This window comes from Cryptotermes secundus, unplaced genomic scaffold (genome assembly GCF_002891405.2).
Source record: "Cryptotermes secundus unplaced genomic scaffold, Csec_1.0 scaffold181, whole genome shotgun sequence".
Taxonomy (NCBI): domain Eukaryota; kingdom Metazoa; phylum Arthropoda; class Insecta; order Blattodea; family Kalotermitidae; genus Cryptotermes; species Cryptotermes secundus.
The window spans coordinates 232,681-253,163 of NW_019723906.1; the positions used below are offsets into that span (position 1 = coordinate 232,681).

General features: G+C 34.7%; 1 protein-coding gene across 1 annotated transcript in view; it reads left to right on the top strand.

The window, feature by feature from the left end:
• LOC111861958 (cytoplasmic dynein 2 heavy chain 1) overlaps window positions 1-20,483 on the top strand; it is a 155,760-nt gene that overhangs the window by 124,414 nt on the left and 10,863 nt on the right. The window contains exons 63-70 of the mRNA XM_033750511.1: window positions 1,359-1,598; window positions 3,765-3,917; window positions 6,234-6,353; window positions 10,486-10,690; window positions 13,262-13,422; window positions 13,806-14,042; window positions 15,901-16,135; window positions 18,908-19,101. Of these exons, the coding sequence (XP_033606402.1) occupies window positions 1,359-1,598; window positions 3,765-3,917; window positions 6,234-6,353; window positions 10,486-10,690; window positions 13,262-13,422; window positions 13,806-14,042; window positions 15,901-16,135; window positions 18,908-19,101 (1,545 nt within the window). The remainder of the gene's footprint in view (window positions 1-1,358; window positions 1,599-3,764; window positions 3,918-6,233; window positions 6,354-10,485; window positions 10,691-13,261; window positions 13,423-13,805; window positions 14,043-15,900; window positions 16,136-18,907; window positions 19,102-20,483) is intronic.

Below are 20,483 nucleotides of genomic sequence, written 5' to 3' on the forward strand. Positions count from 1 at the left end.
TTTCTTTCTGAGCAACTTATAAAATGGAAGTTCATTACATAGATGTCTTTGTATGTTTTCACTTAATGTCTATGTTTCTGTTTCATATTTTGACACTAGTTTCAAATATAAATTATGTGTTATAATTTTCTGGAAATGTTTCTATTGGCCATAATGGTCCCACCATTTGATATAAATTTGAACTCATATACAGCATGTGACTGAAAGATGCGGACAAACTTTGGGCACTAGTTCCACATACCGAAACAAGAAAAAATGTCCATAACAACATGTATCCAAAAACATTTAATTTGTGTGTTATAGCTGAAAGATTGCATTTATAATATTCATAAGTGCTCAAAATGTCTTCCATGGGATACAGTGCATCTCCTCGTGGACCACCTCATCTGGTCAGAGATACCGGGGTAGTTGAGGATACTCTGACAGGCATCCACAGTGATATGGTGAAGTTCCTCTTTGTTGTCAACAGGAACTGCATACACAAGGATTTGTAGATGCCCCATACAGGTAAAAATGCAGAGGATTGAAATCTGGCATGGAGTGTGGAGGCCATGCAGTGGGTCCTCCTCTACCTGTCCATCAGTCATGATAGGTGCTGTTTAGAACATCTTGTACATCACAGCTGAAATGTGCCAGGGCACTGTCATGCATGTACCAGATTCATGCTCTGACTGCCAGCGGTACATCTTCCAGTAGCTTTGGCAGGTCATATAAGAGGAAATGTCAGGAGTGGTTGCCTATAAAGCTATGTGTCCAAACTTGCGGGCCTACCAAACAATCAGCAACAGTCCCTGCCCGCACATTAATGCTGAACTGCTGGCTGGTGTCTACACAGCATTCTTTCAGCTATAGCTCACAAATTAAATGTTTCTATGGACGTTTTTATTTTTCTTTTTTCTTTCAGTTTGGTATGTGGAACACATGCCCAAAGTTTGTCTGCACCTTTCGGTTACACCTGTATACCCTTGAACCCCATCTTGTGTTCTTCAGTTATGGTCTTCCCTCATTTAATATTCAGATTCCAAGTCAGTTTCAGTGTTAAATTTTTTCCATTTAAGATTTTCCTCAGTTTCATATTGAAATCTACTGTTCTGGAAAGAAACCTTGAATGTAATCTTCACTGTAATTTCTGACTTCATTTTGAACTCTGAAATTAGTATTTATTTCAGTAATTAAGTAATAGAGAATTCTTTACCTTTGTAATTATTTTATCTTTAGACATATATTTGAAGCTGTGTTTGTTTTGTGGTTCATACTGAATTAACTAGTAAAAAAGTTGAGCCAAGAATTTGATGTGATGTTGAAAAGTTAACTCATATGCAGTGAAGACCATATCAATTTTTGCTTAAATTCTACAGGATCTTCTGGCTTCTCTGAATGAAACAAAAGCAAGTAGTGCTGCAATTTATGAATCCCTGTCTGAGTCATCTCATCTCCAGGCAGATCTGAACAAGGAGTGTGATGTTTACCGACCCCTTGCTGAATTTGGCAGTACTCTGTATTTTGTTATCATAGACCTTCGAAAAGTGAACAACATATACCAGTTCTCAGTAAATGCTTTTATGAGACTGTTTCAGAAAGCATTAAATGGTCCCCAGGTAATTTATTTCTCATTTTAAATGTGAAAAAAACGGTGTTTTTATGACTTTAAGGATTACAAAATAAATTATGATTAAAATGATGATTTGAATTCTCATGCCAAAGCTTTTTTTTTAATCATATTAATATTCTATAATTTCTTAACTCAAACTCTATTCATGCTTTATAAAGTTTCAGCTACTGTTTTGTGATATTTACAAGAAAAACAAACATGTAATATAACTTTTCTGTTTCATGTTTCCTGAAATTGACCTAACAGAGAATACCTAAAGAAGTTACGAAATTTACTCTGTACTCATGTCGTTATGCATGGTAGCCATGGTTGTTAAAATGATGTGCAAGTATTAATGGTAGAACTTCTTGGATGTGGTCTGAATCCTCATATATTTTGTTTTTAATGGCATGAGTAAACTTTGGAGACACTGTCTGCTGGCAGAATACCTTCATATTCACTTCTGTGAGAACCTCAAATCACATATAAGTAAATTCTGATTTCACAATTTAAGTATTGTTCCTTCTTTAACTTTCTAGCTACTGTGAAATTGGCAAGAAAATACTTAATGTTCTGGTTGAAGAATGAGTACTCCTACTGTAGAGAATAAGTATTGTTATTTATGTGATTTATGCCTCAATGTGTAAGTCTTCAGCTGTCGAAATTTCTCTGTAGCAAGAATGAAGGCAGGAATCCACATTTTAGACAGAATCATTTTTAAAGCAGCCTTTCTAATTTATCTATTGTGATAGGTTCACAGGTGAAGATGATGGCTGGCAGAAGGGATTTTGAACTTAACATGGGATTTGAACCAAGTTAGGAGTGTGGTGGAAATTGTTAAGAATAGAGTGCATTTTTTTGTGGCAAAGAGTGCAAAAGATGAAGTCTGTTTGCAAATCAGGGGTGATAAACCCCAAATTGTTGTGGAACTACCCAAGAACACCTTTCTACACTAACACATGAGACAATAATTGCTGGTATTTATGAATATTCATTTTAGTTTTGCATTAGGACACTTATCATTACCGCCATCTAATGCCAAGGTCAAGAATGGTGGAGCTGATATCTTCATGACATGGTGCTTAATTAAGCACAGGGACAACTTACTTCTTCTTCTTCTTCTTCTCCTCCTCCTCCTTCTTCTTCTTCTTCTATCACATTTCCTTAATGTTGTGCACATTTTTTCATTTCATCTAAAGATTTTTTAAATTTGTCTTCAGTTTCCTTATGTATTCAATTATGTCCATGTATTTCACAGAATTTTTCTTGTGATGCAAGAAATGTCACAAATTGATTGAAATGTTTGCCAGTCCAGATCTGCATTATGGCTGTATTGATCACTACTACTTTTCTTGTCATTTTTTTCTATGCTGTGTGACCTTGTCATGTGGATAAACTTGAGATAAAGAAGAAGGAATGCAGCTGGCTCAAAATTATTCAAATTATGTTTTAAGATGCACAGTTTGTCATACATCCATATAATTCTTTAGGATTTTTCCTGTATGGTTTGAGTTGGTGTAGCTTATGATCCTTGTTGTGTAGTACAAAATAGTATACCTTGGATTCATTACCAGTCATTACACATTTTAAGGAGACCCATCCAAGAAGCACAAAGCACACCTCAGCACACCACTGCTTCAGTTCTCATTTAACCATTAAGGAATCTACCGAGTACACTCTCTTAAAAATTACAGCCCTCTGTAAACAGTACTATATTCAGAATTGATGCTAATATTCATCACTTCGGCCAACAATTCACTGCAAGTGCCACATGCTCTTCATCTACCCTAATATTACATGATTTGTTTGACCAGGTTACCAAGATGTTGATTATGTTTGACATCATTCATTGGTTTATTCATCCACTGATAAACTTAGTATTCAACCATGCAAGCTCATTAAAGTCCTTCTGTTATAACTTCTGGCTCTTTCATATTCAAAAACCATTTACAGGTCATATCTCAGTCATTATGCATGGCTGCAGCTGAGCTGCCATCCACACACCATCTGCTTAAGAATGTCTGAAGTGGACAGAATAGCTCATGCACTTGGTACTGTTAACTGGATAGATTTAGTGGAAATAAAGTACCACATGAGCCTAAATATTGTTTGCATTTTCTATAATTTATGATGAATTCCTTTCCACACCCACATTATTGCAATTGATTTGTAGGAAGAACTTGGTGATATGAGAACAAAGGGGCAGCAGAAGAGACTTCAGCATGTGATTTATCAGTACGTCAGTCGATCACTGTTCAAGGCTGACAGGCTCATGTTTGCTCTACATCTTGTCAATAAGCTGTATTTGCAGCAAATTCATGAAAGTGTGAGTACAGCATATGTTACTTATTTATAGTTTATTTATCAGCCATATAGGTATCGCTGGTGAACAAGGGACATAAATGGTAACAAGAGAAATCATTTACACTTTTAGATGTGACTTTGCCTTATATAAGGGTACTATTTCCGTAATGGAGTCTCTGATCAGAAAACAGAGAGAAACAATAATAAATATTACTGCGTTTTTGGACTTTTTCCATCGTCTGGAATTCTAGGTAATAGAGGACATGACGTTTTGGAAACTGGATCTGTTTCCGTCTTCAGGTGACTGGAACTAGTGATTGAGATTAGCTCTTTCTAAGGGGCCCAACTGAGTAGGTGTCTTCCTTTCTCACCTGAAGACGGAAACAGATCCAATTTCCGAAACATTGTATCCTCTATTACCTAGAATTCCGGACGATGGAAAAGGTCCAAAACCCAGTAATTCTGTGTGTCATCCACCACTGTTAGAACCCTTTAGAATCTAGTTATAAATATGTTACTAAATAAGAAATATAACATCCCAAATAAAGGGATAAAACTAGCCCATTGCATAGCTTCTTTAGAAATTTGCTGTACCTTTCTGTCTTTCTTGGAGCCATTATATGGCATTGTTTGTTATGCCTTGCTTTTAAAAAATTATAGTAGTTTGTGTAACATGTAGAAAAAACAATATTTTCTCATTAACATATTTGAGCAGCGTTATGCCTTGTATGTGGTGGTTGTGAAATTGATGTTAGGAAGTCTGGTAAGTTAATTCTGTCACTTAGAGAGAAGAGATGCAAGTAGACGTGCTAGAAGATCTTATTATTACACACCTGAAGGGCAGAAAAGGAAGTTTATAAAAGATAGAAAGACATATTGTGAATGGACCTAAAGACATAATATTACTACTTATTACAAATGATAAAACAATTCCGTCCAGTGTGACTGTTGAAGCTTTTACTACTTCACTTTTTAGCACCATAACATGTTTCGGTCCCTATAGACCAGCCGTGTCAAACATGTGGCCCCCATAACCACAAAGTGCAGCCCCTCAACTTTTAGAGCTAATTGATATTAAAGTCAATATTAAAATTTTAGTAGAAATATTTTCTGTAAAGATAATGTTCCAACAGACCAGAAGACAAGAAGTCTCACGCAGACATAAATTAGCAGGCTGCAGGAAATTCAATGTTTTGCTGTTTATAACATAATTTCTTGTGTAATCTCTCTTTTTACATATTGAAAAGTTGTTTGATACTTGTCAAAAATTGCATTCTCTTGCTTTTTAAAACTGTAACATATGTGACTTTAGGTAGTTGTATTGAAATTATTCATAAATAATAAATAGAATTAAATTTCATTGTATCAAAATCTAATGTATATTTCTATTTTAAGTGTGACCCTGGACTGTTATTTATAGGGCTGAGGTGGCCCTCTGTACAAGTTGAGTTTGACATGCCTGCTATAGACCATCATCAGAGGGAACATCAATACTTTTTGGAACTGCTATTACATTGGGTGTTTTGATTTTTAAAATACATAAATATACAATATTTGTAATATACACTTTATACAAAATCAAAATTTCTTACAACTACAGCAACTGTCATTGATGCATTAAAGTTTTTTAAAAACTTTTTTTATTTAAGTTACAATTCTTTAACCGAATAGGTTCATGTCCCTTGTCCTTTCGTTTTTCTTGACGGGGCCGAACTTGTGCCGCCTGTCTTTCTTGGGAAGGTGGTTCTTGTTGTCGTCCTATGTTTGTGCGTAGCATGCTGTGTTGTAAAAACAATACAGTACGTTATGGCCCCATCAAGAGAAACGAAAGGACAAGGGACATGAACCTATTCGGTTAAAGAATTGTAACTTAAATAAAAAAAGTTTTTAAAAAACTTTAATGCATCAATGACAGTTGCTGTAGTTGTAAGAAATTTTGATTTTGTATAAAGTGTATATTACAAATATTGTATATTTATGTATTTTAAAAATCAAAACACCTAATGTAATAGTAGTTCCAAAAAGTATTGATGTTCCCTCTGATGATGGTCTGTAGGGACCGAAACATGTTAGGGTGCTAAAAAGTGAAGTAGTAAAAGCTTCAACAGTCACACTGGATGGAATTGTTTTATCATTTGTAATATTGTTAGTGTGGCAGAGCAGAATGAAACAAATCAAAATTACTATTATCCTCATTCAAATCCAGAATGTAAATTTCATAAACTTATCCTATTATAACTGAACCATGTAAGATGAATTGAATACAGAGTTTATGTTAAATATTTTGTTTTCTTTGCCTTTCATTCATTCCATTGTTAACTGTATAACATTTCTTTAGGAGTGGGAAGTCTTCATAGGTCAGGCCATATCTAACATCAAGAGTGACGCATCAAAAGCAAGTGACAGTCTACCAAATTGGATTGAAGAAGAAAGAGCATTTGACGTTTTTGTTCTCAAGGTCAGTTTTATAAAAGTAGTTCATAAGAAATCGGATTTTTAGTTTAATTGTTGACTAGATGTAAATACCCCATACTGCTCTCAGTGACCATGTATGTAGTAAGATTATAGATATACAGAGTGTCGTATAATTATTCTTCCAAAATTAAACATTGCAGAAAAAGCACTGCATATTTACAAATGAAGAAATGTAGATTACTGACATAACCAAAGAGTATTGTTTAGTCCTGTACATGTATGATAGATGGTGAAGGATGGCCTGATTTTTCATAGAGTATTATTTTTTTAAAGAAAAGTAGACTTTTGGTATCATCGCATTCATGCATCTAACATATCTGTCTATCTGCAATATGGATGACTGTGACTAGTTTTTAAATGTTTTGTAATTGTAATTGCAATTGATTTCAAGTTCCAGATGATTCAATAAAACTGGTTACAAACCATAGGATATAGAACATGTCAAATATTAACACTTTGTGGACCGCGCACGCATTAATACGTTTTTTGCTCTTAAACGTGGTGGACCGGTCGCGTATTAATACATTTTTAGAACACGGTAAGTTGCAGCACACTATACATCGCTTTGGCACCACCTACATTGCACGCAACCGCCTGCATATGCGTGATAAGACTCTGGAATGTTTAGTTAGCAGTCAGTAACTTGACCTCGCTGTTTACTTAACCGACTATAAAGGAAAATGCTTTGCCTTCTTCAAGCTGTGTGTATCAGCCAGTGGCTAGTGGGAAGACTGGATCAAGAACAAATTCTCCTCCGATGACCTAGCTGACCTGCCCTGTGAAACACGTAGTAATGGATTAATTGTCATTCAGACAGCGACAGTGATGGGGCGACAAGAAAGAATTGTGGCCACGGACAGTAAAAGTGACAGTAGCTCAAACGATAATGCAGGTAATAACATTGCGCGTAGTAACATTGCGGGGACAGCAAAAATTCTAAAAAAAAAAATCTAAACCCTGATTCAAAATTGAAATACAAAGCATTTCTGATGAATGTGGCAAAGGCCTGGGCTACAGTCCAGGTGGTGGCGACAGAACCAGGGTCACACAAAGACTTAGTACGACCGGGCCCTTCAACTCCCACCCCACAAAGGCCTCATGTGGACCCCCCAGGGCTGATATGCTGAAAAATACCCCCGTGAAAATTGTGAAGAGTGAACACCCTCGTGAAAATTGTGAAGAGTGAACATTCCAAGGGGAAGAATCCTTCTAGGCAATGCTGTGTTCGCACAGTTCACAAAAAAAAAGGAGTATGTCTACATTTGCAAGTTCTGTGTAATGCCACTTCACAAAGGGGAATGTTTCCAGAAATATCACACCCTCAAGCACTTCTAGGAGCATTGGTAAGTGTTCTCCAAAAATTTTAATTCAAAAAATTAATTAGGAGATTTTATATTAATTTTTAAAGTGAGCAGTGCACAAGTTAAGGCAGTATGTTTAAAAATGCCGGTCCCCAGGGTGATTTAAATAGTTAAATCGCCGGTCCGCAAAGTGTTAATTAAAATATGTCAAGATAAGCAGAAGAATATAAAAGTACAATACAATCATAAATACAGTTCAGGTATAAGTTGAGCTCAAGTAAATAATTAGAACATGTCAAAATTATAAAGCAATAAAATAAGTGATATAAAAGACAATAAGTATTATCATAAATACAATAAAACTATTATACAGATAGACTCATATAATTCAATATAGAGTAACTAACATACTATTCATATAAAACCATTAGTTTACATCATCACTCATTAACACTGTAATACTCCTCCAAGTCATAAAAACAATGGGTAATCAAGTATCTTCTTAAAGAAATCTTAAATTGCTTGTGTATCCCAACAATCTCCTTTATTTCAAGAGGCAGGTTATTAAATAACTTTATACCTCTAAAGTAAACACCTTTTTGGTACAGTGTTAAGCTGGAAGTTGGGAGATATAAATTACTACTCTGCCTTGTCTGGAGATTATGTGTATCATGATTAGTAGTGAAAAGTTGTCTATTCTTTGATACAAAGAGCAAAACTGAATAAATATATTGTGACTTCAACAGTAAAATTCCAAACTGCCTGAAAAGATTTCTACATGAATGCCTATTACAATATCCCTCATTAAACGAACTGCTATTTTTTTTGTATCATAAAGAGTTTCTTGGTATTGGTTGCCTGCCCCCAAAATACAATTCCATATGATAGTATAGAATGAAACAGAGAATGATATATCTTTACCAACAATGAGCCTGACATATAAGGTCTGACAGATCTTATCATAAAGCAAACTGTAGTTAGTTTGTTAATAACTGAATCAATATGCGTATTCCAAGAGAGGACGTTATCAACTTCCAAACCAAGAAATTCGAGATTAGAGACTTCCACTATATCACTAATATTACAAGAAGTGGAGGCCTTGGTAGGAACAGAGTTTTTGGTTATAAATTGCATAGTGAAAGTCTTCAAAAGATTGATTGATAACAAATTTGATTTAAACCATTTATCTATGATTATAAGACTTGCATTAAGTTTAGTTTCCATAATGTTGGGGCTGTTATCAACGACTATGAGGCTGGTATCATCAGTGAACAAGACAGATAAAGCAGAATCAGCAGTAGCTTGAGGGAGATCATTAATATATAATAAGAACAGCAGAGGACCCAATACTGAGCCCTGTGGTACCCCTTGCTGTATTTTAGGCCAATTAGATGTGATATTATATTATCCTTCAAGCTAATGCACTGGTATCTATCCTTAAGATACTGTGAATATAATTTCTTGGATAATCCAGTAATTCCATTATTTCCAGTTTGTGGAGAAGGATGTTGTGATTTACACAATCAAAAGCTTTCTCAACATCGCAAAATAGTCCCTTGGCTTTTAGTTTGTTATTTAGTGCAGTTAAAGTTGCATTTATTAAAGTATATATAGCATTGTCCGTCGATAGATTTTCTTGGAAGCCGTATTGATTTGGACTAATAATAGTATGTTTCATGAGATGATTTACGAGTCTGTTATACATTACTCTCTCTACAATTTTTTAGAAGGATGTTAGTAGCAAAATGGGTGTGTAGTTAGCTAATGTTGATTTATCTCCCTTTTTAAGTATTGGCTTAACTACAGAGTATTTTAATCAATCAGGGAATACCCCACATTTTAAAATTTTATTACAAATATAACTTACTGGAGAGCTTATATACAGTGCACTGAGTTTAGTGATCCTCAGAGATATTTAATCGTATCCACAAGAATCTTTGGTTTTAAAAGCTTTAATTATTTTTTCAATTACTTTAGGTGTGGATGGTTCATTATGAATTTTTGGGTATTTATTTAAAATTACCTGATGCATATATGGTAAAAATTCTGTAGCCAAAATATTGCTATGCTTACCATTATCTGTTTTAATTAATTTGTTACCAATAGAAATGAAGTAGTCATTAATTCGTTCAGCAGCATTTTGATTCTTGCATTTCTTAATTAGATCCTGAAAGTCGTTTCATTTAGAGATTCTGCCCGTTTCTGAATTAATTATTTTCCAAGTAGAATTAAGTTTATTATGGGATTTCTTAATATAGTTGTCATAATATAGTTTGTGATATGTATTGCATGTTCTTACAAATAACAATTTTGATAGAGAAAACTGTGTTTCTTTCTAATTTCATAGTGACTGCATATTATTAAAAGTAACAATTTTTGTAGAGAAAATTGAGTTTCTTCCCAATTTCGTAGTGATAGCGGGGCATATGAAGTTTTCAAAGAGGTATGTCAAAAAAGTGGATGTAATGTTGAAAAATTGTCCATTTTGGGGAGTATGTTAGATTATACAAAATTTCAGAATCAAGATCCATTTCTGTCATATGTAAGGGGGCCATCCTACTCAGTTGGCCCCAGTAGTCTCTATTGCTGGACATCCATAGAATGCTAACTGAATCATTAGATGTAAGAGGGGAAAGGGATTCTATCTATTTGAACCCATTAAAGGAGCCAGTCTGTTATGATATAGAATGAAGAGACCATTGTCACAAACAGTTTAAGATTGCAGGAAACTAATATTTCTGATGACATAAATTATTATTCAGTGTATTATAGAAGATAAAGGAATGTTAACTGTTATTATGACTTGTATTACAGAGCGCACTTCCAGAACTATATTCGCAACTACAGTTAGATGACAGGGGGTCCTGGTCAGGTTTCTCACGCAGTGGAGAATGTGAAGACAGCTTTCCAGTGCAATTAGCTCGCAAATTGTCACCATTCCAGAAGGTCCTTGTAGTGCAAGCCTTGAGGCCTGATCGACTGCATTCTGCACTTCTTCACTTTGCTCTTCAGACCCTAGGTACAGTTGAATGTTGTCCACTATAAATTGAAGATGATTGTGGTGCAAGGGTGGCTGAACACCCACTCCTTTAATCTAATCTGAACTTAAAAATTGAACATTAATAGTTGTACAATAGAAGGAGAGATTCCTTCATCTTTCAGATCCAAAATCAAATACTGCCTTTTAAACCTATCCCATTAACAAGGATGATTCACAATCAGATGGTTCCCTCCATGAAAATATTGCAGTATCTTTACAATTACTGTAAATAATACAGCAGCAATTAGAATATTTAACTTCTTTATTAAGACCATCACAACACAACTATATCATATGATACTATAACACAACAGGATGCATGAAATGAAAATTAGAATATTTGCCACAGTTTTGTCCAGTCTTGCAAAATATTGTAAACAACTTTTGTAGAAATTGTAGCAAGGTTAGATCACAGTAGGTGAAAATTTCCAACAGTTTTTCCATGTCTATACTTTTGTGGGAGATTATTCTGCCTTTCTTTTTTGGTTTTTTGTAAATTATTGATGGGCTGGAAAATAAAAAATAAACTACATAAATGGATAACGTATACAGCATATTTTGAATATATCTTCCATGTAATAAAATTCATGGGGCCCAAATTTTTGGACTCCATTGTATAGGATTCTTTTATATGTCAGGTTATTGTTATCTCATCAAAGAAGTTTATAAGATATAATTTTCACTTCAGGTATTTCAACATGCATATAATCTAGATTTCCACTTGTCTTAATCCATATTATCAAAGTATCCATCAATAATGCAACAATACAGAAGACATTAGGAATATGTTTCATGCTAAAAATGTATGTCAGTACTTTCTGATGTTTTTAAAATCTGTACATGTCAATAGGACATTAAAAACATATTCTATACATTAAATGTGATTATCCAGTTTCTAAAATGTCTCTAGTCATATATTTCTTCTAGTTTATGACATATTTCTGCCACATATGGGCCATCATCGGGTAATTTCTTTTATTTTGGGAGAAACCGCTGCACTTTATACTTGTTCACTGTGCTTCCATGCAAGTCAGTATTTAGTTCTATCTCATGGTCAGAATGCCGTTGTTGCACCCTATTGCAGCTGTCAAAGTTTTTGTGTGTCGTATGTATCACTACGAGTAGTGTGGTCTACCTGTGTAATTGAATTGAATTGAATTTATTTACATTCTATAAATCCTAAGCAGGTTAGTACCTTTGGATACAGAACAAGTCAAAAGGTTACATACATAAGTACAGGCAATTTTAGCTTAAAAATTAATATTATTTACATTGAAGTATTCATCTAAAGAGTAGAAGGAATGAGCATGTAGATAATTCTTTAACTCTGATTTAAACTTTTTAGTATCATTGCCCAAGTTTTTAATACTTTGTGGCAGATTGTTGAACACTTTTATGCCAGTAAAGTAGACTCCTTTTTGATATACTGATAAAGTTGATGAGGGTAGGTGGAAGTTATATTTTTGTCTAGTATTCATGTTATAGACATCAGAATTTAATTTGAATTTATCTTTGTTGTAAACAACAAATAAGAGAAGCGAGAATCTGTGGTCTCCCCAAAAAGAAAATAAATTACATAATGATGGCATATATGTGGACGAAACATGTCATAAACTAGAAGAAATATATGACTAGAGACATTTTAGAAACTGGATAATCACTTTTAATGTATAGAATATGCCATTAGTGTCCTATTGACATGTAATGATTTTAACAACATCAAAAAGTACTCAAATACATTTTTAGTGTGAAACATATTCCTAATATCTTTTATAATGTTGCATTATTGATGGATACCTTGATAACAAGGATGATGTCTCAATGCAAGGAGATGCTAAAATGTAATAAATTGCATGTATCTTATTTTCTGTATATTTTCTTATCTTGTATCAATGTTGTTAGGTCCTAGAATTTCTCACAACCTTTTTTATGTCTGATACTGCCTGATTTTATTACCTTCATTAGCCTACCAGAAAAGTGTGGAGTGTTAGGTTATAAGAACAACATAGTTCTTATAAATGCAGGATTTTTTGAACACTGTAATATAGCTTTGGGTTCCATAAAATGTGAAGAAATTCTTTACCACCTAAGTAACTGTTGTCTTCTCGAGAAGTACTCTGCCACATGGAGTTAAATAGTTATTATAAACATAAAGAAGGAACTAAACTAAAAATGAACTTGTATAAGAGGTGGGCCTTCTCGGCCCTTGCACCACGACCTACAGTGATCTATTGTGCCTAAAAATGAACTTATAAAAAACAGAAATTCAGTTAGGTGTCTCCGAATAGCCATTTTTTTTTCTAGTTTTGCTTAGCACTGAATTGTTGACTTATTCATCAGTCAAATGAGAATAACAGTAATCAGAATAAACACACATATCATTGTCACTCCAATGCTGAATTTATATTATTAATTACTTTTCTGCTGATTTTCTTTTTCATCTGTCACCAATTAATATTTTTCAGCCATGTATATGGTAGATTTTGGGGTCCAAATGTTCATAGTCAGCACAGTAAAGAAGAGATTTTGGTATATGCATTTTTGTTGTAGGTCTGCGAGACCTTTCCCCATCAGCACTGAGTCTGAAACAGCTCTTACCTGAGACGCTTGCAACTGAGCCAGTTCTTCTTGTCATCTCTCCAGGAGCTGACCCATCAGAGGAACTCCGTGCTCTTGCTCATGTCACAGTTGGGGATCAACACTATTATGAGGTGCATTCATATTCTGAATGATGAGATTATTTGATTTTCATCACATGACCAACTTTTAAAAAATCTGTGTTTCTGTAATAGGTATTTTGAATAATATTACTGAAGTCTGATTTTCATTTCAGATTCTGTGAAACTTGTGTTTTATTTGCTGTAGAGAATGCATCTCAGATTGGGACATCATTTATTTACTGTACACCCTTCAAAAGCATCTGCGAAATTCTAGGGTGGCTGCACATCTTGAAGTGCTCGAGTAGACATTAGTTTATCTGCCATAATATTTCTTGATTTGTTTATATCCCAAAAAAATCTAAAGGTACCATTTATTCAAGCCTGATTTTTTTTAATATAATCACTTCACCACGTTGACATTTGCTATTATACAGATGGCTATGAGTCAGGACCAGGTGACTGCAGCTTTGGATTACCTGCATGCTGCAGCTCGACAAGGAGATTGGCTGTGTCTAAAGAACCTGCACCTGATGACGTACTGGCTACCAGCACTCGAGAAGGAATTCAAGTCCCTACAGCCACATGAAAACTTTCGCTTATGGCTTACTGCTGAAGTGCATCCAAAATTTTCAGCTATCCTTGCTCAGTCTTGTCTCAAAGTGACTTATGAGGTATTATGTGCATTAATGTTATATCATGAAAAATTTTCAAATGAGATACGTAACAGTAATTATCAGTTTCAGAGCACCAGTCATTTAGACAATAATTTACAGAAACGAGTGGAAAGGTGTACTTTGAATACACATTTTTTCCAAATATATTCTTTGCTATTTTCCATACGTGTTGGCCTTGATATTCCTTTATTTCAGATACAAATTTATTTTTGTGAAGCTAATTTCACTGCATTCCTAGCAGGAACAAGAGATTTTTTTTCTATGCAGAATCCAGACCAACTCTGTGGCTCATGCAGCCTCCTATGCTAAAGTGGCTGGGTTAGAAGCTGACTGCTCACCTCCATCTAGTCTTGAAGTTAAAAATGCATGAAATCGCACTTCCACTCTCCCATATGTCTTAATGGGATGGTACTTTATTGAGTACAGAGACAACTTTCTGTTTTAATTGCATTACAAATGTCATATTATACTGCATCATTTTTTTGTGTGTGTCTTGTTAAACGTTCTCAACATTAAGAGATATTTGAAATAAAAATTGTAGCTCTTAACAGGATATGTAATTTATGTTATGTACCAATTCTTGACTCGACATTACGATCATACCCCATAATATAAATCTGGCATTTGCTTCTTCCAGAATCCAAAACTGAGTGTTGTTTAGAGGAATGCTTGAATAATGTCTAAAATTATACTGCAGCTATTTTCTTTTGCATTATAACTAGGACACCTTATATGGCCACTCTGCCCAGTGCTGTATGGCCTCTGCAGTGCAGAAAGTTCATTAACTAATTTAAGAAAGCAAAGAAATTCAGTGTTTTTGCAAAATGCAAAATGCAGCATCAAGTGATGGGGTGGCTGAGAGTAATTGATGGAGAGGATGTGGAGGGAAGCATCTGTAGCCTATTTTATCATACCATCCAAACAGTCATTTGGATAGACTGAGAAAATCCACAGAAATCCTCAGTGAGAAAAGCTGCTGTCCAGGCCAAGATTTGAATTCAGATCATTTGAAATATAAGGCAGAAATGCTAGCCACTTAACTGCCATGTTCAATAGCATGCAATATTTTATCAGTTGCAATATATACTTAATTTATGGTTGTCTGCAAATTTTTTTCTGTATTTCTCTTTGTATGCGGTAAAATACATGTAATATAACACTATTTTACAACTATCAGTATTCTTCATTTTTACTTGAATGACTATATAGTCTATGTTGAACTCTCCTACATATTCTCTACAAAGGCTCAGTAGGTAAGTCAGTTAAATTATCTTCTTTCAGTTATATAGTTAACAGATAATTTCTATTTAAATTCCTTCACACGCCCTCATACTTAATTTTTAATTGTGAAGATTTGATATTGGTTGTCATTACAAGATTTTTAATACCTCATAAAAGAATTTATTATTATATTATAAATAAAAGTGTTTAGATGTGTTACATTTAAATCCATCTTAATGTTCCTTGATTTAAGGTTTTCCTTCATTTAATGTCCTATTTCTATGATCCCAAGTCAATAAAGTCAGTGTTAGATTATCTCCATTGAAAATTGTCCTTAGTTTAGTGTTCAAGTCCACTGGCTTCCAAAGAAATCCTAAAATAGAGGTGTGACTTCAGTAATGAATAGATTTGTAACTATTATTCTTACTGCATAGAGATATAAGATACTGTCCCTCAGTAAACTCATTTCCCTTTTACCATTTCATGAATCAGAATTGGTTAAGAACCCGAGGGACCATATCTGCTTGCTCCAAATTGTAATTGTTTTCAGTATTCATCAGGTTTTTTTTAACAAAAAATGGGTGGGATTAAATCATGTTGCTTAAGTACCAGTTCTTGATATCTTTGGTTTCAGTCTCCACAAGGTGTGAAGAAAAACCTACAGCGCACATATGCATCATGGGGTCCAGAATTCATCAGCAGCAATGGTCAGGGTGACAGGGCCAAGGCATTATTTGCTCTTGCCTGGTTTCATGCAGTGGTTCAAGAGAGACGAACATTTATCCCACAGGGCTGGGCTAAGTTTTATGAGTTCAGTGACGCTGATTTAAGAGCAGGAGCTGAAGTTCTTCAGAAGCTCTTCAAGAAAGGTTAGTTTCTGAATATTATTGGCTTACATTTTGTTATTATTAATGATTTATGCAGGTTACATAATGTTCTTAGGATACTGAAATCTAGGAGGCTAGAATAGGTTTGTCGTGTATCCAGGATGTGAAGGTTAGGAATGAATACACAATTAAGATACAGATGCCTCTTAAGAAGTGATAACATGATAAACCATGAAGGAATCAAGAGGCCTTTGGAATGCTTGTGTCTATTTCATATTGGTAGTGTTGAAACTTGAGGTTCTGTTACCAGAGTGTTGTTGTTAATGGTGGTAGTAGTTATGGTAGCAGCATGTATTATGCATATTGTCATATTATTTTAGTGTTATTGTTCTAGCTTTTGTTGTTGTTTTACTTAACTATATATACATTCATTGTATTTATTAGTATTATGCATTTTGTTTTTTAAGTAGAAGAGAACATAAAACGTGAGAAACAGTTTGAATGAGAATTAAATGCTAAGCTGATCTTATATTTTTGGCTGTATCCAATAAATAATTATCTTAAATCATTTTTTAGGTTAATTTGAAATGGTAATAAGATTTTGTTAGTATTTTGCCATACTGTTTAAATGTGTAGATAGATAACACACAACACATCTTTGTAAATTAATCTATTCCAATATTCTGTTACTTAATATTGTCATAATGGATAAATAAGCATAGCCTTCAATCTGATTGACATAAAACCTGAATAACACCTTTAGGATAAAAAATTTAAAATGAAAGTCTTTCACAATCAGTTGTTGGTTAAAAAATTTAATAAAAGTACCGTCTGTAAAAAGGTAATAAACAGAGAAAAAATGGACTCTGAAGGGTTCTGATGATGGTGTATAACACTTAGAATTACTGGGTTTTTGGACTTTGACCATCGTCCGTTATTCTAGAAACTATAAAACAACGTTTTGGGACCCAACTAAATAGGTGGTTTCCCTGCTCACCTGAGGGTGGAATCAGATCCAGTTTCCAAAACGTTATGTTTTCTAGTTTCTAGAATACCAGACAATTGACAAAGTCCAAAAACCCAGTAATTCTGAGAGAAAAATTGGTTATTAACTGGGTCAGAAAATAATTACATAAACTGTTCCTATTACCGGTATGTAAGCAAGCTTTATTAATAGGATAAGAGAGAGTTTAGCACAGGTAGTGTTGAATTACACAAAGAAGACAGTACTAGGTTATTGCCAACTGTTATCATTTGAAGTTGGTGTAGTGCATATATAGTGGAAGGTGGAAATGAGGGAGAAATGGCCAGAGAAGTAGAAATATATGTATGTAAACATATTTTTGGTCTGTGAAAAACCATTATTATATAATGAATTCTTTACTGTAGAAATTCATAAGTAATTTGGGTAAAGCATAAGATCACATTTCTTTTCACTCTCCATCATAACTGACTGATTCTTTGGAGTGGAGGCCTTGAAAATTTTGTAGTTGCTCAGCTAGTCAAGAAATTCTCTGCCTCTTATGGAACTTGAAGATTCATTACTGTGTACGTCTGTTTACATAAGAGCCCACCATTAGCCTCTACACCAAGTTAGATAATTTTACACCATGTCCTCCCAACTTGTTTCTTTAAGAGCTATCTCGTCCTCCCCCTTTTCCTCCTCCTCATCACCATCACCACCATCATAATAATCCTTTCATCTTTGTCTAGGTCTTCCAACTTGGCTGTTCCCTTCAGATTTTCTGACCAGAACAGTGTATACTTTTTTCACTCGCATGTTACAGTGTTTCAGGTGAAGTGTACATACTATGTAGAGTCCTCGGTATGCAGTTTTCTACAGGCTCATACTGCTTCTTTCTGTATGTATTTGGGTGCATAGTTGGTGTGTGTTTATTCTGCATTATTTGCATCCATGCTGGAGGTGTGTGTGTTAGGACACGTGCAGAATGAATAAAAAAAACTCCGTTATTTTAGTCCACAAGCAAACTATACCCCTTCTGTAGTCTAGTGGTCAGCATTCCTGACTACAGATCCTGAGGCCCGGTTTCGATTCCCAGAGCTACCAGATTTTTTCTGAGAAGTAAAGGGTCTGAAACTGGGTGCACTCAGCCTCGTGACGAAAATTGAGAAGCTGTTTCAAAGAAATACCGGCTCTGGTCTAGAAAACCGAAATTAATGGCCATGGGGATTCATTGCGCTGACCACGCAACACCCTCTATCTGCAAAACTTGGCACTAAACTTTGCCGACTACCTGACGGTCGCTCAGTCAGTCGGCAAAATGGATAAGCATCAAGAATTATTGTGAATGCAGTAACAATTAGTTTGTTACTTTGCAAACTTCCTTGACATTTGTTTATTGTATTCCAATGCAAACATCAGCTGTTTGTACAAATTATATATGATTGTTGAGATGTACTAATATAAATTAATCATCTCAGTGCAGTATATGGATACCCATCTTCATAGGCAATAAAAATATATTCTCAGTTTTTATGTAAATTAGAAAATAACCACTTTCATTAAAGTGCATGGCAGCACTTGGTGGACTGCAGTCAGATGAGTCTATTAAAAGCTAACCAACAGTTCATTAGCTCCATTCTCCTACCCGAGAAACAGGACACAAGTTTTGTATATGCTTGTCATGTATGTGTTTGAAGTTAGTTTCCTGAGAGGGCTACTCAAACTTTCTTTACATTTGTCTCTCATTATCAAAGATATTCTGTAGTCTGGGTCTAACAGTGAAGGTCAGAAACCAAAATGAATTCTTTCAGACTTGGTGCTTTCTAAAATATTTTTGATCTTGTAATCAGATCCAGGAAACATCAAATGGGAATTTGTACATGGCTTATATGAGAACGCAATCTATGGTGGCCGAGTTGACAACATTTATGATATCAGAGTCCTTACCTCTTACCTCAGGGAGTTTTTCAATACAGCTGTACTCGTGGATGGAAGAAAGACATTAGGATCTGCAGTTAATGTCCCCACTGTGGCCAGTTATGAGGTATGTTGAATAAGAAATAGGAAAAGAAATGTTCTCATGAATGTTAAAAATGATTGATTTATTGCATGCTGAAATTATAATTTGATTACAGTTCTGTATTTAAAGCGGACCTTACACAATCGGTAATAATGTCATTATCTTATCGGAATGACATTAATAATGAGCATGTAAGGTTGATGGAACTGGAACGATGGTCAGAAATGATGTGAATCCGGATTTTCTGATTTTGAGGCATCATTACTGGTGAATGGTGGGGATACTGTCATTAGCAGGGCCCGGATTTTGATGACCTGAAATATTTAAAAAAAATCCAGAAAAATGACCTAAAATATGACCCAAAAATGTAATATGCAGGGCCACAGATTTTGATGACCTGAAAATATTCAAGAAATGACCAAAAACATCCAGAAGAATGCCCTAAAGGAGAAAAGAAAGAACACTTCGCTTCCATGTTATTCACATTTCGGAAAACATATAAAGAAAAATTCCCTAAAATGGCCAAAAATTACAAGAAACACCCTTAAAAGTCCAAAAATTTACCAAAAAATAACCCCCAAAATGAAAAAATGACCTTAAACCTAGAAATGACAAAAAATACCTATAAAATTTACATTTCTGTAACCAGCAGCTCATATCCGAGATTTATATATTTAAGAGCATCGCATAGGATACAAGGAAAAAAAGGTGACATGTTATCAAAATCCGGGCCCTGGTCATTAGTAATGACTGTGTAGAGTGCGTGCATCATTATTCCTTCATTACTCAGTTCGCTTTTTGGAGTCAGAGCGGCAATTACTAGACATGGACAGCAAAAGTGAGTTCTCCGTGACTGAATCCCCTGCAAGTGAGGTGACTGCAGAAGAGGGCGAAGTTCTTCGAAACTTCATAGAGACATATGAAGCCCTACTGGAACTGTGGAACCCTACTAACCCAGAGTATTTAAATAAGACAAAAAGGAATATAGCCTTGGACAATCTGCTGAATATACAAGTATACGTCACACCATTTCTTTTAGCAGAACAACACCGAAATACTTTTCACGTTTTTGTAACCAGTATTTCATCCAGCGTCGACGCTTAATATTTCGTTTTGTGCCTAATGCTAAAATTATAGCAATACACGCTTTTCTGTGAGGATCCATTATAATCCTCGAGAAAACTGACACAAAATAAATGTGCTTCTTTCTTGATGAGTCGAGCAGTACTGAAGCAAATTATATCATTTAAAATGATCATGTAAGGTTGAAAAGCAATGACGGAGTAATGAAGGAAGGTAATGACATTACAAGTAATGACATTATTACTGATCATGTAAGGTCCGCTTAAGGTGAATGCTAGTAACTACTTTATAGTCTCTTTTTAGTTTTTTTTTTTTAATTTGCT